The 20,795-nt window shown below is 41.8% G+C and overlaps 1 protein-coding gene across 1 annotated transcript in view; it reads left to right on the top strand.

The window, feature by feature from the left end:
- Window positions 1-20,795, top strand: part of SFXN5 (sideroflexin 5) — a 923,442-nt gene that overhangs the window by 126,154 nt on the left and 776,493 nt on the right. The window contains exon 3 of the mRNA XM_053704357.1: window positions 8,838-8,915. Coding sequence (XP_053560332.1) covers window positions 8,838-8,915 — 78 coding nt within the window. The remainder of the gene's footprint in view (window positions 1-8,837; window positions 8,916-20,795) is intronic.

Below are 20,795 nucleotides of genomic sequence, written 5' to 3'. Positions count from 1 at the left end.
ATGATCAAGCGGGGTTCTTGCATAATCGCAGCTCAGTTGCTAAGATTAGGCAACTTCTTTTGATTGTTGATTATTTTAAAATCTCTGAGGATAAACTTCAAACCTCATATCCAGATGCAGCAGCAGTTATAATAGATGCTGAAAAAGCTTTTGATGGGGTTAATCATCATCATTTATTCGATACATTAAGCAGGTTTGGCTTGTTGAACAATTTCCTTAATCTAGTCAAAAATATTTGTACACAAGCATCTACAAGTTTAGTTATTCATGGTCAGGTTTCAGGCAAAATCAAGTTAGAAAAAGGCACAAGACAAGGGTGCCCACTGTCGCCCTTGCTTTTTGATCTAGCAATAGAGCCGTTAGCTATAAAGATAAGGCAAAAAATCGAAGGTATTTCAATCGGTAAGAAAGAGGCTAAAGTGGCGCTGTATGCTGATGATCTGCTGGTTTACATAGCTAATACTAATAAGAATATCCCTAAGCTATTAAATATAATTGACACCTTTGGCCTCTTTTCTGGCTATAAAATGAATAGCACTAAATCAGAATTGTTGTGGCTAAGGGTAAAAAATAACTCTTTGATTGATAATCCATTCAAAATAGTCTCTAAATCATTTAGATACTTTGGGGTTATCATTTCAGCAAACCCGCTAGAATGGTACTCATTAAATTTCACCCCCACTCTCCACCAAGCACTACAACAAATGAGGAATTGGCAAAATCTCCCCCTCTCAATAGCAGGACGAATAGCGCTGTTTAAAATGGTTTTATTGGCAAAAATATGTTACTTGTTTCAAAATCTTCCCTTAATTTTAAAAGCATATGATGTCAAGAAGTTTAACACAGCCCTCCGACATTTTATTTGGCAAGCTAAGAAACCTAGAATCTCCCTGAAGAGATTAACGCTTCCTAAACAAAAAGGTGGAATGGCCCTCCCTGATCTATTTTTATACAATTTGGCTTTACTTGGGCGCATTGCGGCAGACTGGATCTCAGAATCAAATCACTTTACTGACTATGATCTTGATCAAAGCGTGACAAAGCCGCTTTCCCCAGTATCACTTTTGCATATCTCCCTCCAACAAGTACCTAAACGAATAAAAGACTTGAAGACTATCTACACGGTACTTATAGCTTGGGGAAAAATTGGTTCCCATATTCAGGTTAATACTCAAATACCAAATCATCAAACTTTCTTAGGGAACCCAGAGTTTCAGGAGGGAACACAAGACCAAATATTACTACGCTGGCATAATCAAGGACTAATAAAGATCTCGCAGTTCTTTAAGCAAGAGTCAGGAGTCATTAAGTCGTTTGAGGAATTGAAATTGGAATTTAGTCTAAAAAAACAGGAATTCTTTATGTATCTACAGACCAGGCATTATGCTTGGCAATTAATCAATAAATACAAGTGGAAATGGAAATGGGACAAGCTGGACAGTTGGATATCAATTAATAAAGCAGGACATTTTTCTATAGCTCCTTAGTATAATCTCCTTGTCCCTTATAAAGGAGATGAGAATTTATTGAGAATAGCTCAGAAATGGGTAAACCAGGTTAATATAAATAGTGAACTACAAGTGTCCAGGTCAATTCAATTAGCGCTGGAAACAACCATGGCTGAGACCTGGAGAGAGTCACATTTAAAACTTATATATCAAACATACTACACTCCAGAGAGGGGTTACAGATGGTATAACATGAATTTCAATAAGTGCCCTAAATGCAGCTTACCTGCAGCGGACATTGTCCATATGATATGGGATTGCCCAAGAATTTTTCAATTTTGGTATAAACTAGAACACTGGTTAAACACAACATTAAAAGTTATCCCTTTTAAAATAACACTGTTCCACGCTATCTTTTTGGTGGATAAGAATAACAATTTTACCGACTTTAAAATTGTAAACTTAGTCATCCTTGCAGCCAGAAATTTAATATTCAAAACTGGAAAAGCAGGATAATACCATCAATTACTGAAGTTAAAAATTATCTTAGAAAACAATACTTAATCGAGCAGAAAGCTACAGATCTAAATTTAGAAAGGGAAATAAAAGTCTTTTTCGATAAATGGGCAAAATTTATCAAGATTTTCCCGCCCTCTGAAATTGAATATTTAATATTCCCTTTTAGAAACACTGATTTAGTGTTACTAGGCACTTGGTGAGGAGGGGAGAGAGAAGATATTTTATTCATTTTTGGTTCCCCCCCCCCTTTTTTTTTTTCTCTTTCTCTCTTTTTCTTTCTTCTTTTTTTCTTTTTCCTTACTGTTGATGTAGTGATATTTCTCAACTGCAAGTATGTTATTGTCAAAATAACAAGTGTTATATGCAATAGCTCATTTGATTGATGTTGTTTTTGGAACATTTTTGTATACTTATGAAACTCAATAAAAATTATGTTTAAAAAAAATAAATTGCATGCCCTTTCTGAATTATGACTTTGCTGTCCCTTTAATCATCTCTTTTGTGGGGGATGGTTAAAGGACCAGTCAACACAGTAGATTTGCATAATCAACAAATGCAAGATAACAAGACAATGCAATAGCACAAATGAGTAGTAGATTTTTTTTCTGACAATTTTAAAAGTTATGTCTATTTCCGTTCCCCCTGTACCATGTGACAGCCATCAACCAATCACAAATGCATACACGTACCATGTGACAGTCATCAGCCAATCACAAACACATACACGTTTATTCATGCACATGCTCAGTAGGACCTGGTGACTCAAAAAGTTTGAATATAAAAAGACTGTGTACATTTTGATAATGGAAGTAACTTGGAAAGTTGTTTAAAATTGCATGCTCTATCTGAATAATGAAAGTTTAATTTTGACTTGAGTGTCCCTTTAAGGACAAATGTAAAGCAGGCAATAAAAGAGAGTGTGCAAACAAGACTGTTTTTAACTCCTGTTAGATAGTTACTATAACATTTCTGTATATTTGTTTGCACATACTTTTATTACCTTTTTTATATCCTCATATCTAGCTTTTATTTAGCGTTATTAATTTACCTTTAAACATGGGCATTATTTTTTTGTCTGGTTAAAATATATTGTTCATCCACAGTAAGAGTAATCATGATATTATACTTAAAGGGACATAAAACACAAATTTTTCTTTCATGATTCAGATAGAGCTTGCAAATTAAACACATTTCCGATTTACTTATTTATTTCACCTTCTTTTCTTGGTATCCATTGTTGAATGAAAAATGTACGGTTTTATATCCCTTTAATACGTGGCATTTATGTAACCTACTGGCGAGGAAGTCATGTACTGTAAATAAAGATTGGACAAATTCTTGGAGCCAGAGATTAAAGGCGCCTAATTGTTTGGATTATGCTAAATATTTTATTATATTAACTCCCAATTTGAGCTCCTAACATTGTGTGCTGTGTGGCCATTCTATTTTTTTGCTGGCTTCTAAATTTGTAATAAGTTTTGTTTGTCTGAACTGTGAAGCTTTAAAATGAATAAAAACCTTGTTGTTGGGAATCAATATAATCTGATTAATGATATATTGCACAAGGAAGTAATTCGGAGAATATATTTTTAATCTGTTATGGGGGTTTTCTGTGCTGGGAACATTAATCATAAGCTTGACTTGCGGAAATGGATGTTCAGTGCACAGAATACTAAATAGGATAATTATTTAATATTTACTTGTACTTTAAATAAAGATTAATAAAACATACATTAGGTTTTAAAAAGTGTGTCAAGAACACAGCCTGCCAGTATATAAATCAAATGCATATGTAAGAGATGAGTGATCAGAGAGAGGGGGCGTGAGAGAAAAGGGTTCAGGGAGAGGGTGTGTGAGAGAAGAGGGTTCAGGGAGAGGGGGTGTGAGAGAAGATGGTTCAGGGAGAGGGGGTGTGAGAGAAGAGGGTTCAGGGAGAGGGTGTGTGAGAGAAGAGGGTTCAGGGAGAGGGGGTGTGGGAGAAGAGGGTTCAGGGAGAGGGTGTGTGAGAGAAGAGGGTTCAGGGAGAGGGTGTGTGAGAGAAGAGGGTTCAGGGAGAGGGGGTGTGGGAGAAGAGGGTTCAGGGAGAGGGTGTGTGAGAAAAGAGGGTTCAGGGAGAGGGGGTGTGAGAGAAGAGGGTTCAGGGAGAGGGGGTGTGAGAGGAGAGATATCAGGGAGAGGGTATGTGAGAGAAGAGGGTTCAGGGAGAGGGGGTGTGAGAGGGGAGAGATCAGGGAGAAGGTGTGTGAGAGAAGAGGGTTCAGGGAGAGGGTGTGTGAGAGGAGAGAGATCAGGGAGAGGGGGTGTAAGAGAGGAGGGATCAGAGAGAGGGGTGTGATAGGAGAGAGATCAGGGAGAGGGGGTGTGAGAGAAGAGGGTTCAGGGAGAGGGGGTGTGAGAGGAGAGAGATCAGGGAGAGGGGGTGTAAGAGAGTAGGGATCAGGGAGAGGGGGCATGAGAGAAGAGGGTTCAGGGAGAGGGGTGTGAGAGGGATCAGGGAGAGGGGGCATGAGAGAAGAGGGGTCAGGGTGAGGGGGTGTGAGAGGGATCAGGGAGAGGGGGCATGAGAGAAGAGGGGTCAGGGAGAGGGGGTGTGAGAGGGATCAGGGAGAGGGGGTGTAAGAGAGGAGGGATCAGGGAGAGGGTGTGTGAGAGAAGAGGGGTCAGGGAGAGGGGGTGTGAGAAGAGAGAGATCTGGTTGAGAGGGTGTAAGAGAGGAGGGATCAGAGAGGGGGTGTGAAAGGAGAGGGATCAGGGAGAGGGGGCATGAAAGGAGAGGGATCAGGGAGAGGGGGTGTGAGAGAAGAGGGGTCAGGGAGATGGTGTGTGAGAGGAGATAGATCAGGTTGAGGGGGTGTAAGAGAGGAGGGATCAGAGAGAGGGTGTGTGAAAGGAGAGGGATCAGGGAGAGGGGGCGTGAGAGAAGAGGTTTCAGGGAGAGGGGATGTGAGAGCGATCAGGGAGAGGGGGCATGAGAGAAGAGGGGTCAGGGAGAGGGGGTGTGAAAGGAGAGGGATCAGGGAGAGGGGGTGTCAGAGTAGAGGGATCAGGGAGAGGGTGTGTGAGAGGAGAGGGATCAGGGAGAGTGGGGGTGAGTGAAGAGGGATCAGGGAGAGGGGGTATGAGAGGAAAGTGATCAGGGAGAGGTGACCTGAGAGGAGAGGGATCAGGGAGAGGGGGTGTGAGAAAAGAGGGACCAGGGAGAGGGGCATAAGAGAAGAGGGATCACGTAGAGAGGGTTGTGAGAGGAGAGTGACCAGGGGGAGGGGGTGTGAGAGGAGAGTGACCAGGGGGAGGGGGTGTGTGAGGAGAGTGATCAGGGGAAGGCATGTGAAGAGAGTGATTGGGGAGGGCATGTGGGAAGAAAGTGATCGGGGGAGGGCCTGTGTGAAAAGCGTGATCAGGGAAGGCGTGAAAACAGATTGATCGGGGAAAGCGTGTGAAGAGAGTGATCGGGGGAAGGCGTGTGAAGAGAGTGATTGGGGAAGGCGTGTGAAGAGAGTGATTGGGGAAGGCGTGTGAAGAGAGTGATTGGGGAGGGCATGTGTGAAGGGAGTGATCAGGGAGGGCATGTGTGAAGGGAGTGATCGGGGAGGGCGTGTGTGAAGGGAGTGATTGGGGAAGGCGTGTGAAGAGAGTGATTGGGGAAGGCGTGTGAAGAGAGTGATTGGGGAGGGCATGTGTGAAGGGAGTGATCAGGGAGGGCATGTGTGAAGGGAGTGATCGGGGAGGGCGTGTGTGAAGGGAGTGATCGGGGAGGACGTGTGTGAAGGGAGTGATCGAGGAGGGCTTGTGTGAAGAGAGTGATCGGGGGAGGGCATGTGAAGAGAGTGATCAGGGAGGGCGTGTGACGAGAGTGATCGGGGAGGGCATGTGTGAAGAGCATGATCAGGGAAAGTGTGCAAAGAGAGTGATCGGGAGGGCGTGTGCAAAGAGAGTGATCGGGAGGGCGTGTGTGAAGTGAGTGACCGGGGGAGGGTGTGTGAAGAGAGTGGTCGAGGGAGGGCGTGCGTAAAGAGAGGGATTGGGGGAGGGTGTTTGAGAGGAGAGTCATCAGGGAGAGGGGACCTGAGAGGAGAGGGATCAGGGAGAAGGGGTGTGAGAGAAGAGGGACCAGGGAGAATAGCGTGAGAGGAGAGGGATCAGGGAGAGGGTGTGTGAGAGGAGGGGGATCTGGGGGAGGGTGTGTGAGAGGACAGTGATTGGGGGAGGGGTGTGTGAGGAGAGCGATTGGGGGAAGGCATGTGAAGAGAGTGATCGGGGGAGGGCATTTGTGAAGAGAGTGACGGGGACAGTGTGTGAAGAGCGTGATCATGGAAGGTGTGCAAAGAGATTGATCAGGGAAGGCGTGTGAAGAGAGTGATCGGGGAGTTAAGGGTTCAGGGAGAGGAGGTGTGAGAGGAAAGGAATCAGGGAGAGGGGGTGTGAGAGGAGAGGGATCAGGGAGAGGGAGTGTGAGACGAGAGTGATCAGGGAGATTGGCTGTGAGAGGAGAGTGATCAGGGAGATTGGGTGTGAGAGGAGAGGGATTAGGGAGAGGGGGCGTGAGAGGAGAGAGATCAGGGGGAGGGGTGTGAGAGGAGCGGGATCAGGGAGAGGGGGTGTCAGAGGAGAGGGATCAGGGAGAGGGGGTGTCAGAGGAGAGGGAACAGGGAGAGGAGGTGTGAGAGGAGAGGGATCAGGGAGATTGGGTGTGAGAGGAGAGTGACCAGGGAGATTGGGTGTGAGAGGAGAGTGACCAGGGAGATTGGGTGTGAGAGGAGAGGAATTAGGGAGAGGGGGCGTGAGAGGAGAGGAATTAGGGAGAGGGGGCGTGAGAGGAGAGAGATCATGGATAGGGGGCGTGAGAGGATAGTGATCAGGGGGAGGGATGTGAGAGAAGTTGGACAAGGCAGAGGGGGTGTAAGAGGAGAGGGATCAGGGAGAGGGTGTGTGAGAGGAGAGGGATCAGGGAGAGGGGATGTGAGCGGAGAGGGATCAGGGAGAGGGGTTGTGAGAGGAGAGTGATTGGGGGGAGGGCGTGTGTGAAGAGCGTGATCGGGCGAGGGCATATGTGAAGAGAGTATCGGGGCTGGGCGTGTGTGAAGATAAGGATCAGGGAGAGGGGATGTGAGAGGAGAGGGATCAGGGAGAGGGGGTGTGAGAGGAGAGGGATCAGGAAGAGGGGGGGGTGAGAGGAGAGTAATCAGGGGGAGGGCGTGTGTGAAGAGAGTGATCGGGGAGGGCGTGCAAAGAGATTGATCGGGGAAGGCATGTGACGAAAGTGATCGGGATGGCATGTGTGAAGAGAGGGACTGGGGGAGGATGTGTGAAGAGAGTGGCCGGGGGAGGGTGTGTGTGAAGAGAGGGATCAGGGAGAGGGTGTGTGAGAGAAGAGTTATCAAGGAGAGGGGTTGTGAGAGGAGAGTGATCAGGGGGAGGGTGTGAGAGGAGAGTGATATGGGGAGGGCGTGTGTGAGGAGAGTGATCGGGGGAGGGCGTGTGAAGAGAGTGATCCAGTGAGGGTGTGTATGAAGAGAGTGAGCGGGGTAGGGGATGTGAAGAGAGTGAGCGGGGTAGGGGGTGTGAAGAGAGTGAGCGGGGTAGGGGGTGTGAAGAAAGTGAGCGGGGTAGGGGTGTGTGAAGAAAGTGAGCGGGGTAGGGCGTGTGAAGAGAGTCATTGGGGAATGCGTGTGAAGAGAGTGAGTGGGGGAGAGCGTGTGTAAAGAGAGTGATCTGGGGAGGGCGTGTGTGAAGAGAGTGATTGGGGAGGGTGTGTGTGAAGAGAGTGATCGGGGGAGGGCGTGTTAAGAGAGTGATCGGGGAGGGCGTGTTTGAAGAGAGTGATTGGGGGAAGGCGTGTGAAGAGAGTGATCGGGGAGGGCGTGTGTGAAGAGAGGCGTGCAAAGAGATTGATCGGGGATAGTGTGTGAAGAGAGTGATCGGGAGGGCGTGTGTGAAGAGAGTGACTGGGGGAGGGCGTGTGAAGTGAGTGATCAGGGGAGGGCGTGTGTTAAGAGAGGGATCGGGGGAGGGGGTGTGAGAGGAGAGTGATCAGGGGAGAGGGGACCTGAGAGGAGAGGGATCAGGGAGAGGGGGTGTGAGATAAAAGGGACCAGGGAGAGGGGCGTGAGAAAAGAGGGATCAGAGAGAGGGGGTGTGAAAGGAGAGTGATCGGGGGATGGCGTGTGTGAGGAGAGTGATCAGAGGGGGCGTGTGTGAGGAGAGTGATCAGAGGGGGCGTGTGTGAGGAGAGTGATCAGAGGGGGCGTGTGTGAGGAGAGTGATCGGTAGGGCGTGTGTGAGGAGAGTGATCGGTAGGGTGTGTGTGAGGAGAGTGATCAGAGGGGGCGTGTGTGAGGAGAGTGATTAGAGGGGGCGTGTGTGAGGAGAGTGATCGGTAGGGCGTGTGTGAGGAGAGTGATCAGAGGGGGCGTGTGTGAGGAGAGTGATCAGAGGGGGCGTGTGTGAGGAGAGTGATCAGAGGGGGCGTGTGTGAGGAGAGTGATCAGAGGGGGCGTGTGTGAGGAGAGTGATCAGAGGGGGCGTGTGTGAGGAGAGTGATCGGGAGGGCGTGTTTGAGGAGAGTGATCAGAGGGGGCGTGTGTGAGGAGAGTGATCAGAGGGGGCGTGTGTGAGGAGAGTGATCAGAGGGGACGTGTGTGAGGAGAGTGATCAGAGGGGGCGTGTGTGAGGAGAGTGATCAGAGGGGGCGTGTGTGAGGAGAGTGATCAGAGGGGGCGTGTGTGAGGAGAGTGATCAGGAAGTAAATGCTTACTGCACCTCTTGTTAGACACTATAATAGACAGTTATTATATACTGCATTTGTCCCTTTAAACTATTTTTGTTTTCGATAATAGTAATGCTGACTACTTCTGTTTGTTTGATCCTTAGAGTCGCCTTAAAGAGGCAGTGCAGCTGCTTGAGGATTATAAGCATGGTACGCTGCCCCCGGGAGTCACTAACAGAGAGGTAAGAGCCCTGTGCGCATCCCCATTTTAAGGGTATATAGGAATTAATAGAACATATAAGCTTAAAGTGAATGTAAATTTTGAGGATAAAGTGCCCGTTTTTTAAAAATTCGATTAAAAACAGGGGCACTTTAATTAATCAAAATTTACATTTCATTTGAGTTTTGAAAAATTACTTAACTTTTAAACTTGACAGCAGCTCCAGCTTCCTCCGGTCGTCGCAAGCCATTTCTGACGTCAGAAATTATGGATCGGTCATCCTCCAATCACGGCTTCAACCCCCCCCCCCCCCCAGTGTCTGATTCAACGCTGTGATTGGAGGATGCCGGATTCCTCATTTTAGACCCAGGAAGAGGCTTTGCGACGTGTGAAGGAAGCTGGAGCGGCTGTCAAGTTTAAAAGGTAAGGGTTTTTTTTCACAACACGAGTGAAATGTAAATTTTGATGAATTTAAGTGCCCCTGTTTTTAATTGAATTTTTAAAAACCGGACACTTTGGCATCAAAATTTACATTCACTTTAATGTCCATATGTTAAATAGGTTTATGTGCTTTTTTTGGCATATAAGAGGAAACTTTACCACCTCAGTGGAAACTTGGCCAAAGTTGGAAAGTGTACATTTTAATAATAGAAAAGAGCACTCACCTTCCAACAATCCTCAGGTCTGTCTCTGCCCTCTAAGCTCCTCCATCCCGTTTCAGACCTGATGGCTCCCCTCTGTCCTTTCAGATGTCTGTCTGTCCTCCTTTATTCCAACAATACTCCACACAGTTTTCTCTCTTCTCCTCCAGTTTGACCCAGGTATTTTCTTAAACACTGAAACGGTTGTTTTACCGTTAAGGTGACTTGTGCTATGTATAGCATGATTGGTAGCTAGATTAATAGTACTAATTATTCTTACAAGATCTGCAGCCTCTTTTGGCAACTGTTTATTCACTCCGGGGGGTCTATATCAAAACCTCTCACAATCCATTATGGGGTTTCCTATGGTTTACAAATTCAAGCACATTTCAATCCTTTGACAAACCCACACAACTCATTTATCATAAGCATTTGTGGGGCTATAACCTACTTTGCATGGGGAAAATATGACACCCCATATGCCAAGCAATAAGAAATCCTGGAAAAAAAACACGCACTTCCATCAGCTTTTAATAGGGTCTTACTTCAACAGCCTTCACCTCTTAAAATAAATATTATCTAAGCCTGAAGAAAGCTGACAGTCGGCCGGTGAAACGAGCGTCGGTGACATCACTAGGGGGGAAGTAGTCTGAACAAAGGGTCAGTGTCCAATTAGAATCTGACGTTGTCCTTATTATTAGAGACAATCATATGAACCGTGGAGGGTTTGGGGACTTATACCCAGCGTGAAATTTTATTTTATGCTATTTTTTAATAATATATTAAAAAAATTGAGGTTTTTAGTTACAAAGACCTGGAGTCTTGCATTAAAGGGACAGTATACTCTAATTTTCATATAACTTCATGTAATAGACACTACTATAAATAATAACTTGCACAGATATTGATATAAAAATCCTGTATAAAATCTTTTAAAAACTTACTTAGAAGCTCCCAGTTTAGCTCTGTTGATGAGGTTAGCTCGAAAAGCAGGAGGAGCAGACACTCCCCCCCCCCCCCCCACTTCCCTGCATATGAAAAGACAACTTACACAACAAGAGCCAGCAGGAGTCTGTAGACATCAGTATACGTCTGACACTTTGGGGCTTGGTTAGGAGTCTGAAAATCAGCAGATTTAGAAATAAGCAAAACTATAGATTGTTACAAAAACACTCCCAGATGAACTATATCATCTACAAAACATTTATGCAAAGAAAAATCTATTGTACAATGTCCCTTTAACCAGTAAATTCCTGCTACCTGTCAGAGTTAAACAGGTGTGTGCAACATCTGATTATAGCTCTTAAAGGGACAGTCTACTCCAGAATTGTTACTGTTTAAAAAGATAGATAAACCCTTTATTACCCATTCCCCAGTTTTGCATAACCAAAACATTAATGTACTTGTTACCTCTGTGATTACCTTGTATCTAAGCCTCTGCAGACTGCCCCCTTATTTCAGTACTTTTGACAGACTTGCATTTTAGCCAATCAGTGCTTACTCATAAATAACTCCACGGGCTTGAACTCAATGTTATCTATATGGCACACGGGAACTAACACCCTCTAGCTGTGAAAAACTGTCAAATGCATACAGATAAGAGGCGGCCTTCAAGTGCTTAGAAATTAGCATATGAGCCTACCTAGGTTTAACTTTCAACTAAGAATACCAAGAGAACAAAGTAAATTTGATGGTAAAAGTAAATTGTAAAGTTGTTGAAAATGACATGCCCTATCTTAATCATGACAGTTTAATTTTGACTACACTGTCCCTTTTAAGTTTGTGAGTAGACCTTTGGCTGTGGAATTTAGCAAGGATATTTCAACTATTGCAATTTTGTTTCTTTTCCATGACATATATTGCTTTAAAGGGATACTAAACGCAAATGTTTTCTTTAATGATTCAGATAGAGCAGCAATTTTAAGCAACTTTCAAATTTTCTCCTATTATCATTTTTTCTTCGTTCTCTTGCTATCTTTGTTTAAAAAGCAGGAATGTGATGCATAGGAGCTGGCCCATTTTTTGTTGAGAAGCTGGGTTATGATTGCTTATTGGTGGCTAAATGTCAGCCTCCAATAAGCAAGCACTATCCATGTTGCTGAACCTAAATTGGGCTGGCTGCTAAGATTTACATTGATGATTTTGAAATAAAGATAGCAAGATAACAAAGAAAAATTAATACTAGGAGTAAATTAGAAAGTTGATTAAAATTCCTGCTCTATCTGATTCATGAAAGAAAAAAATGTGGGTTCAGTGTCCCTTTAAGGAAGCTGCCTCTGAATTGTTTCTAAACTGGTGACACATTTAGTTTTTTTTCACTTTACAGGATAGTGGTTGATACTGCCATTAGATAGAAGACTTATGCTTACCTGATAAATGATTTTATTTCTTGCCAGTGAGAGTCCACAAACACCCCCTGACAATTTGTAGTGGCGGCAGTCTTATGGCACCTCTGTACCCCTTGTATCGCTCCTACTTTTCCTTATCCTCGGCTTGAACTACTGAGAGGGTAGGGGAAGTGGGAGGTTATATTTAATAATCTGTTAGGGGGACTTTGCCTCCTCCTGGTGGCCAGGTGAAGTATTTCCCATAGGTAATGAATTAATTTGTGGACTCTCACTGCCAAAAAAAGAAAAGAAATTATAAAGTAAGCATAAATTATGTTTTATTTGTATATTTATTTATCTTATCACTTACTGATTTGTGATTATTATTTTTTTGCACATTGTCACCTCTTCTAAAACACATTCAGCTAGATTACAAGTTTTGAGCGCTATAGGGAAATTAACGACCGCCACAAAAGCATCGTTATTTCACCTCCCTATAGCGCTGCTATTAGAAGTTTGTAAAAAGCAGGCTTGTGCGGGTGATATGGTAGCGTTGAGCTCCATACCGCACCGAAATACAAGCGCTGCTTTGATGTGCTCGTCCACGATTTCCCCATAGACATCAATGGGGAGAGCCGGCAAAAAAGAAGCCTAACACCTGCGATCGTGGAAACAAAACAAAAGCTCCGTAACGCAGCCCCATTGATGTCTATGGCGAAAGAAAAAGTTATGTTTAAAACTAACATCCTAACATAAAAACCACGTCTAAACGCCACTAATCTGCTGCCCCCAACATCGCCGCAACCTACATTACAGTTATTAACCCCTAATCTGCCACCCCTAACATCGCCGCCACCTACCTACACTTATTAACCCCTAATCTGCTGCCCCCAATGTCGCCATCACTATACTAAAGTTATTAACCCCTAAACCTCTGGCCTCCCACATCACTAACACTACATAAATATATTAAACCCTAACCATAACGTAACCCTAAGCACAAGTCTAACCCTGACCCTAACACCTCCTAACTTAAATATAATTAAAATAAAGCTAAATAAACCTTACAATTATTACCTAAATAATACCTATTTAAAACTAAATACAAACTTACCTGTAAAAATAACCTAAGCTAGCTACAAAATAACTAATATTTAAATTGTAGCTATCTTACGGCTAGACTACGAGTTTTGCAGTATGAGTAAAAAAGCAGCGTTAAGGCTCTTTTTCACTACCGCTGGTTTAGCTGCACCGCACACTTTTTTGGCCGTAACGCAACATAATTACCGCAGCTTTCAAAAACTCCTTTTTCAATGGAACTTCCACAGCGCCAGTATTACGAGTCTGCCTGGGAGGCCAAAAAGTGAGCGGTACACCCTATACCGCCAAGATCGATACCGTAAACTGAAAGTCAGTCGGGTTTTACGTTTCAAAGCTGTAACATAAAACTCATAACTAAAGTGCTAAAAAGTACACTAACACCCATAAACCATAAACTACCTATTAACCCCTAAACCGAGGCCCTCCCACATCGCAAACACTAAAATAAAAATATTAACCCCTAATCTGCCGCTCCAGACATCGCCGCCACTATAATAAACATATTAGCCCCTAAACCGCCACACTCCCGCCTCGCAAACACTAGTTAAATATTATTAACCCCTAATCTGCTGTCCCTAACATCGCCGCAACCTACATTAGTTAATAACCCCTAATCTGCCGCCCCCAACGTCGCCGCCACTATCCTAAAGTTATTAACCCCTAAACCTAACCCTAAATCTAAACCTAACACCCACTAACTTTAATATAATTAAAATAAATCTAATTAAAAATTCCTATCGTTAAATAAATAATTCCTATTTAAAACTAAATACTTACCTGTAAAATAAACATGCACTCTTCCTACGGCTGTATCAACCACTAAGTGTAACTATGCAAGTCACATTTCACTAGTCAGTGTGTTTATTATAACATATCTATAGAATCATATTACCTTTCATTGATCGTATTTTTGGTTTAATTTGTGTTTGTGAACACTTCACTCTTGCCTATACAAATGGGTCGGTGTAATATGCTGAATGTATGGACTATGTGAATCTTGCTACCTACACTTCCCCTCTTAGTCACTATACTAATTTTGTCATAGGGAATATTTTGGACAGACCTACACCGGTCCAGTATTGCACTAGATAGTATAATTTTGTTTGAGGTCAATCCTCTTTTTTAGATAGATTTTGGTGCAATCCGTGAACCATTTTTTGGTGTTTATCTGCCTAAAAATCCCTCCTACTCTATTCTGAGTTTCTACGGTATACATTCTGGGGTCATTGTGGATATACAGCCGTTTACTATTTGTTTGTGTTTTAATCTAAGTATTAATCACTACTTATATAGTAGTTTTTTTATCATTTTTTTTTAATAATAAATGTTAGGTTTTAATATTATATACCCACTGAATAGCCACTTATACTAGTCTCCCTTTGCGAGTGCTCTACTTTCTGTTCGCTTGTCTCCTATTTTTTCTACATTTACTTGAACAGTGAGCACCCTCCCCTGGTATTACTAGTCTATACTTCATTATATCAGATATTAATATTATTGTCCCCAATTTGGGTGACTACTTTTATTGGTTAAATTGTGGTAAGCTAATACTTGACGGGGAATCATTAAATACAACTTCCATTACCACTATCCCTATCTTTATTATATAACTTAAAGGTATTAACCCCTAAACCTAAGTCTAACCCTAACCCCCCCCCCTAATTTAAATATAATTTAAAATAATCTAAATAAAATTACTACAATTAAATAAATTAATCCTATTTAAAACTAAATACTTACCTATAAAATAAACCCTAAGCTAGCTACAATATAACTAATAGTTACATTGTAGCTAGCTTAGGGTTTATATTTATTTTACAGGCAACTTTGTATTTATTTTAACTAGGTACAATAGTTAGTAAATAGTTATTAACTATTTAATAACTACCTAGTTAAAATAAATACAAATATACCTGTAAAATAAATCCTAACCTAAGTTACAATTACACCTAACACTACACTATCATTAAATAAATTACCTAAACTACCTACAATTAATTACAATTAAATTAAATAAACTAAAGTACGAGAAACAACAAACACTAAATTACAGAAAATAAAAAAATAATTAATTTTTTTTTAAACTAATTAAACCTACTCTAATCCCCCTAATAAAATAAAAAAGCCGCCCAAAATAAAAAAATTCCCTACCCTATACTAAATTGCAAATAGCCCTTAAAAGGGCCTTTTGCGGGGCATTGCCCCAAAGTAATCCGCTCTTTTACCTGAAAAAAAAAGACAATACCCCCCCAACATTACAAGCCACCACCCACACACCCAACCCTACTCTAAACCCACCCAATCCCCCCTTAAAAAAACTAACACTACCCCCTTGAAGATCACCCTACCTTGAGCCATCTTCACCCAGCCGGGCACAAGTGGACCTCCAGAGGGGCAGAAGTTTTAATCTGATTCGGCCAGAAGAGGTCCTCCAAGTGGCAGAAGTCTTCATCCAGACGGCATCTTCTATCTTCATCCATCCGGAGCAGAGCAGGTCCATCTTCAATCCAGCCGACGCAGAGCCATCCTCTTCAAACGAAGTCCAAGCGAAGAATGAAGGTTCCTTTAAAAGACGTCATCCAAGATGGCGTCCCTTGAATTCCGATTGGCTGATAGGATTCTATCAGCCAATTGGAATTAAGGTAGGAAAAATCCTATTGGCTGATGCAATCAGCCAATAGGATTGAGCTCGCATTCTATTGGCTGACTGGAACAGCCAATAGAATGCGAGCTCAATCCTATTGGCTGATTGGATAAACCAATAGGATTGAACTTCAATCCTGTTGGCTGATTGCATCAGCCAATAGGATTTTTTCTACCTTAATTCCAATTGGCTGATAGAATTCTATCAGCCAATCAGAATCTAAGGGACGCCATCTTGGATGACATCACTTAAAGGTACCTTCATTCAGCTTTAGTCGTCGGATGAAGAGGATGCTCCGCATCGGATGTCTTGAAAATGGACCCGCTCCACGCTGGATGGATGAAGATAGAAGATGCTGTCTGGATGAAGACATTCCACTGGGAAACGCCCACCATCAACCCTTCTTTCTGTCTGCATAGTGTGTGATATGCCTCTGATTCTATCCTGCAACTAATATTGATCCGGTGTACATGCGCTCAGGACACAGACCCTCGGGGCAGTGGTAGGGATTTGGAGACACCGACCCCTGACCCGGGGAAGAGTATCCTGGACGTGGATAGATGATATTCTGTGATTCATAGTTGCTAGAAGTTATTGTAGAATAAATGGAGAGTGCAACATTTGTATGCAATATATTCTGACTTCACTGTGACTTATAGTTAGTTAATAGGAGTAGCTGCAGGATTCAATGAGAGAAAAATATAGCAATGTGGAATGTTCAGGCTTCAGAGTAAACTGGTAGAAGATTGACACTTAGATGCAAACTAAGGTTTGTTGCAGGTTCACAGTACATAATATTATATAAAGCTGTATGTCAGAGTTGAGCACAGCTGCACAGGTATTTAGACAAGCTGCAAGTTTAGGCATTAATTACTGTTTGTGCATATATATGCAAACTAGGTTTGTTTCAGGTTCACAGTACATAATATTATATAGAGCTGTATGTCAGTAATTAGCAGAGCAGCACAGGTGAAAGTTAAGTTTAAGGCATCAATTACTGTTTTTACATATATTGGAGAATCACATGAAAGCTTTTAACTGATCATATAGATGCAGAGTTCTGAATATGTTAACATATTTGCAGCAGGCTATTTCAGCAATGACAACTTGTAGCAGAGAAATAGTTATAAAGTTCTGAGTAAGATGCTGTTGTAATTAGAGAGTGATGATAACCAAAAGTATGCTTGATTTATAATAAAGTTCAGAGTTTGTTAAGTAGCAGTGTCCAGGAAACAGAAAATGGAATTATTTGGATACTTGCGATTTGATGATTTTAGGCATTGGAATAGAAATTGCTGTAGGTTGAAATAGTTGGTAAATTCATGCAGGAAACAGTCACAGACCTCTGTTGTTCAGGATCACAACTTCAAAGTTAATGCAAAGCACATTAGACCTGAGAAGGCTTAAAAAGAGGCTGAGGGAATCAGGTGCATGAATGATTAATCAGGCAGGCAGGCAGGCAGGCAGGCAGGCAGGCAAGCTGAATGTAAATACTGCCCAAAACCAGCAGTCAGGGAAGGAAGTCTTAAAGGGATAGTGACATTAGGCTGAGATGTGTTACAAATATAACAAAACAGAAATGTGAATATTATACACTTATATTTACAATATTTCAGCAGGTTTTTTTTAGGTTGAAGTTGTTTTAACCATTTGTTAGTGAGATATCATGTATTGGTCACATTAAACAGCTATGGATGTTAATAGCAGGAACACCCACTAATGATGCACTTAGGGCCCCATGTACTATGCCGCAGGTGGATGAGGAACCTGCCTGCCTGGCTGGGCGGCAAATGAGCAGTGGACATTACACACCTTCTGCTCATATGTGCTATTGATCCCTGCTCATGCACACTACTAATGTGTTCGGTGAGATTTCTGTCCGTCAATTCTGAGTTGGTGGAGATGGTAAGAAGCAGGATGACTCTTTTTTTGCAGAAAGCAGGCTCGCCCCACAAGGGCTGTATGGCAGCATTCACTGCTTACTACAAGGGACCCTAGTTAAAGCTATTCTCAACACATTTTGAACATGATATTAGAGGGGTCCCTCAGCAACTTCACGGGTGTTTATGAATCGAGCCCATTGGCAAGCAGTGTTTATTATCCATAGATCAGTTTAGCATAAAATAAATGTAACACACCAGTAACATTATCCAATTTGATCTCTTGTTGCCGACATCTCATAATATTCAGACTAGTTCTCAGTCCGGGCTGATCATTACATTAGCAGCATGGCTGTAGCATTGGTGATGGTTTGCTGTAGGGTAAACATGGTGAAAACACTTGCCCCCGTATCACATGGTCATCCACAGTTAAAGGGTATTCATAAATTGTTCAATGCACACAGGTAAATATAGAATAGTTTTCAATACTTACTGTATAATCTTTTCTTGAAATAAATATGCTACTTAGAAGTGCATACAACACAAAACAAATTCTATTTGTTAAAGGGACACAAACCCATTTTTTTTTTTCTTTCATGATTCAGATAGAGCAGCGATTTTAAGCAACTTTCTTATTTACGCCTAATATAAATTCTATTTTATTCTCTTGGCATCTTTATTTGAAAAAGCAGGAATGTAAGCATAGGAGCCGGCCCATTTTTAGTTCAGCACCTGGGTAGCACTTGCTGATTGGTGGCTACATTTAGCCTGATTTTTCAAATAAAGATGCTAAGAGAACAAAGAAAATTGATAATAGGAATAAATGAGAAAGTTGCGTAAAATTGCGGCTCTATCTGAATAATGAAATAATAATTGGGTTTTGTGGCCCTTTAATATACAAAATGGATATTTTAAAGCCTCTAAATATATTCTTTCTTGGGCTTACTAAATAGGTTAGCAGTTTTGTGTATTACATCTTTGTTATCTCCCCCAAAGCAAGTCATTTCATTAGGATTTGACGTAAAGAGCTTTTTTCTGAAACCCACATCATGTTTATGAGTAACATATTGTGCATAAATATTTATATTAATGTGTAAATGCTACTAGCATCATGCAGAAACTAATTGTGAAAAGTATATTAAATTGGTGCAACTGACAACATACTAATTGATTTGAAATAGAATCAAAGTAGCAATTTCTCATTTTTATACTAATTAAATAATTGTAAGTGCTACATTTTTTTAACAAGGGCAGAAGGAGAAGTCGTTGCTAAGATACTTGGAAAACGTGGTTCAAATACCACTATTAGCAATTTGTATACAGTGTTAACACTAAGCAATTTTTATTTTTTTACTTTTATATTTGCAATTTGCGTTCGTTAATTTTCAGTGCATTTGAGTGATTTTGCCAAATTTTGCTAATTCATTTTTTTTTTGATCACCTAATTGATATAATTTTCTCCAACTGACATTGATGTATTTAGATACAAAGGGTTATTACCACCTGGTGACCGTAACATCCAGATATTATTCAGGGGCTATTTAATGAATATGTAAATAAATATTTAGCTTTTGTGTAATGAAGCTTTTTCATTTTATAGGGATATGAAACCCAACATTTTTCTTTTATGATTCATATAGAACTTGCAATTTGAACCCCTTAAAGGGACAGTCTAGTCAAAATGAAACTTATATGATTCAGATCAGGCATGCAATTTTAAACAACTTTCCAATTTACTTTATCATAGAATTAGCTTTGTTCGTTTGGTATTCTTTGTTGCAAGCTAAACCTAGTTAGACTCAAACTGATTTCTAAACTGTTAAAACCCACCTCCTTTCTCAGTGCATTTTGACAGTTTTTCACAGCTATGCAGTGCTAGTTCATGTGTGCCATATACATAACATTGTGCTCACTCCCAGGGAGTTATTAAGAGTCACCACTGATTGACTAAAATGCAAGTCTATTAATGGACTGAGATAAGGGGGCAGTCTGCAGAGGCTTAGATACAAGGTAACAGTTCAAAGTAACAAAGTAACAAGGTATGGCACCTGCTTATTTAAAACGACAAATATAGAACCTTGTAGCAACTATTTAAACCAGGCATCTCCTACTACCAATCCAAACCTCCTGACACAATGTCGGTATAGTCCCTTACACACCGGTGGCTCAACCTCAAATGGGGGCGTTACTCTCGGTCTGCCGGTCACTGTAATGGCTTTCTTTTCCCCCTGTCCTAAGCGCTTACTGCTATACAAGGAATCACTGCAGAGGTTTTGCTTGATTTGCAGATGCTCTCTCCCCTCGGCTGCCTTTCACTGGTGGGTGATGTCACAGGTATCCTGGACATGTGGGAGGTAGTGGGAGTGGTAGCTACAGGCTGGGGTTAGGATTTGTTGGCATGCTCACTGTGTATCCAATATAATCCACACAACAAGAAGGAAAAGTGGAGCACCGATCGTAAAAAGCATAGATCGTAAAAAGTAACTTTTATAGACAACTTCAATTAAAAATCCATGTAACAGATTCAACAGCAAAAGTTGGGAAGATTGGTAGGGAAATCCCTAGACCTACTGACACGTTTCTCACTGAACAGCTGTAATCGTATAAGGTCTGTTAGCCACTCAGGCCTTGAAATGATGTGCTGTCTGAGTGTTCTCGTAGACTTATGAAAATGTTGTAAGATTATAAATAAAAAATGTTACAGGAGGTCTCAAAGAAGATTGATTTATTACAGGTTGAGTTTAATCTAAGGAGTAAGAAAGTACAGTATTTCAAGTTTTATAGGATTTTACAAGAAACAGTGTCGGAATCAAAATGCTTTATTATGGAATCAAAACATGAAAAATTTATTAGGGATTCAATTAATTATGAAACCAACAAAGTTTACATTTGGAACAGAAAGCAAAGGTTTAACTATAGGAGAGAAACTGACCAGAAAAGGGTTAAGGGTAACAAGCAAGGGAAAGGAAATAAGAAGAATACGCACAATAATAAGAGATTCACCTTTACTGAGAGTGAGGCCAAATCCCTAGATGAGTGTCAAAATTCAGGTAAAGGGTCTACCTCTGGGTAAGATAGAGAAGAAGAAGTAAGACAATCACATAAAGGAGGCATAAGTTTAGTAATAGAATCAGGAGCAAACCCCAAGACAGGGACCTCCATATTAAAACCTCAGCAGTACAATAGAGAAAGGGTGTCAAAATACCAAGATGATGTCACATACACACAAGAAAGGGGTGTCCCCTATGTAGAGCCAAGGGAGTCTGATAAAACAGATATAGCCCAGGTTTTTTTCAAGCGTCCCAAAGA

The sequence above is a fragment of the Bombina bombina genome, chromosome 2 (genome assembly GCF_027579735.1).
Source record: "Bombina bombina isolate aBomBom1 chromosome 2, aBomBom1.pri, whole genome shotgun sequence".
NCBI lineage: Eukaryota > Metazoa > Chordata > Amphibia > Anura > Bombinatoridae > Bombina > Bombina bombina.
This window is presented reverse-complemented; position numbering and strand designations above follow the sequence as displayed.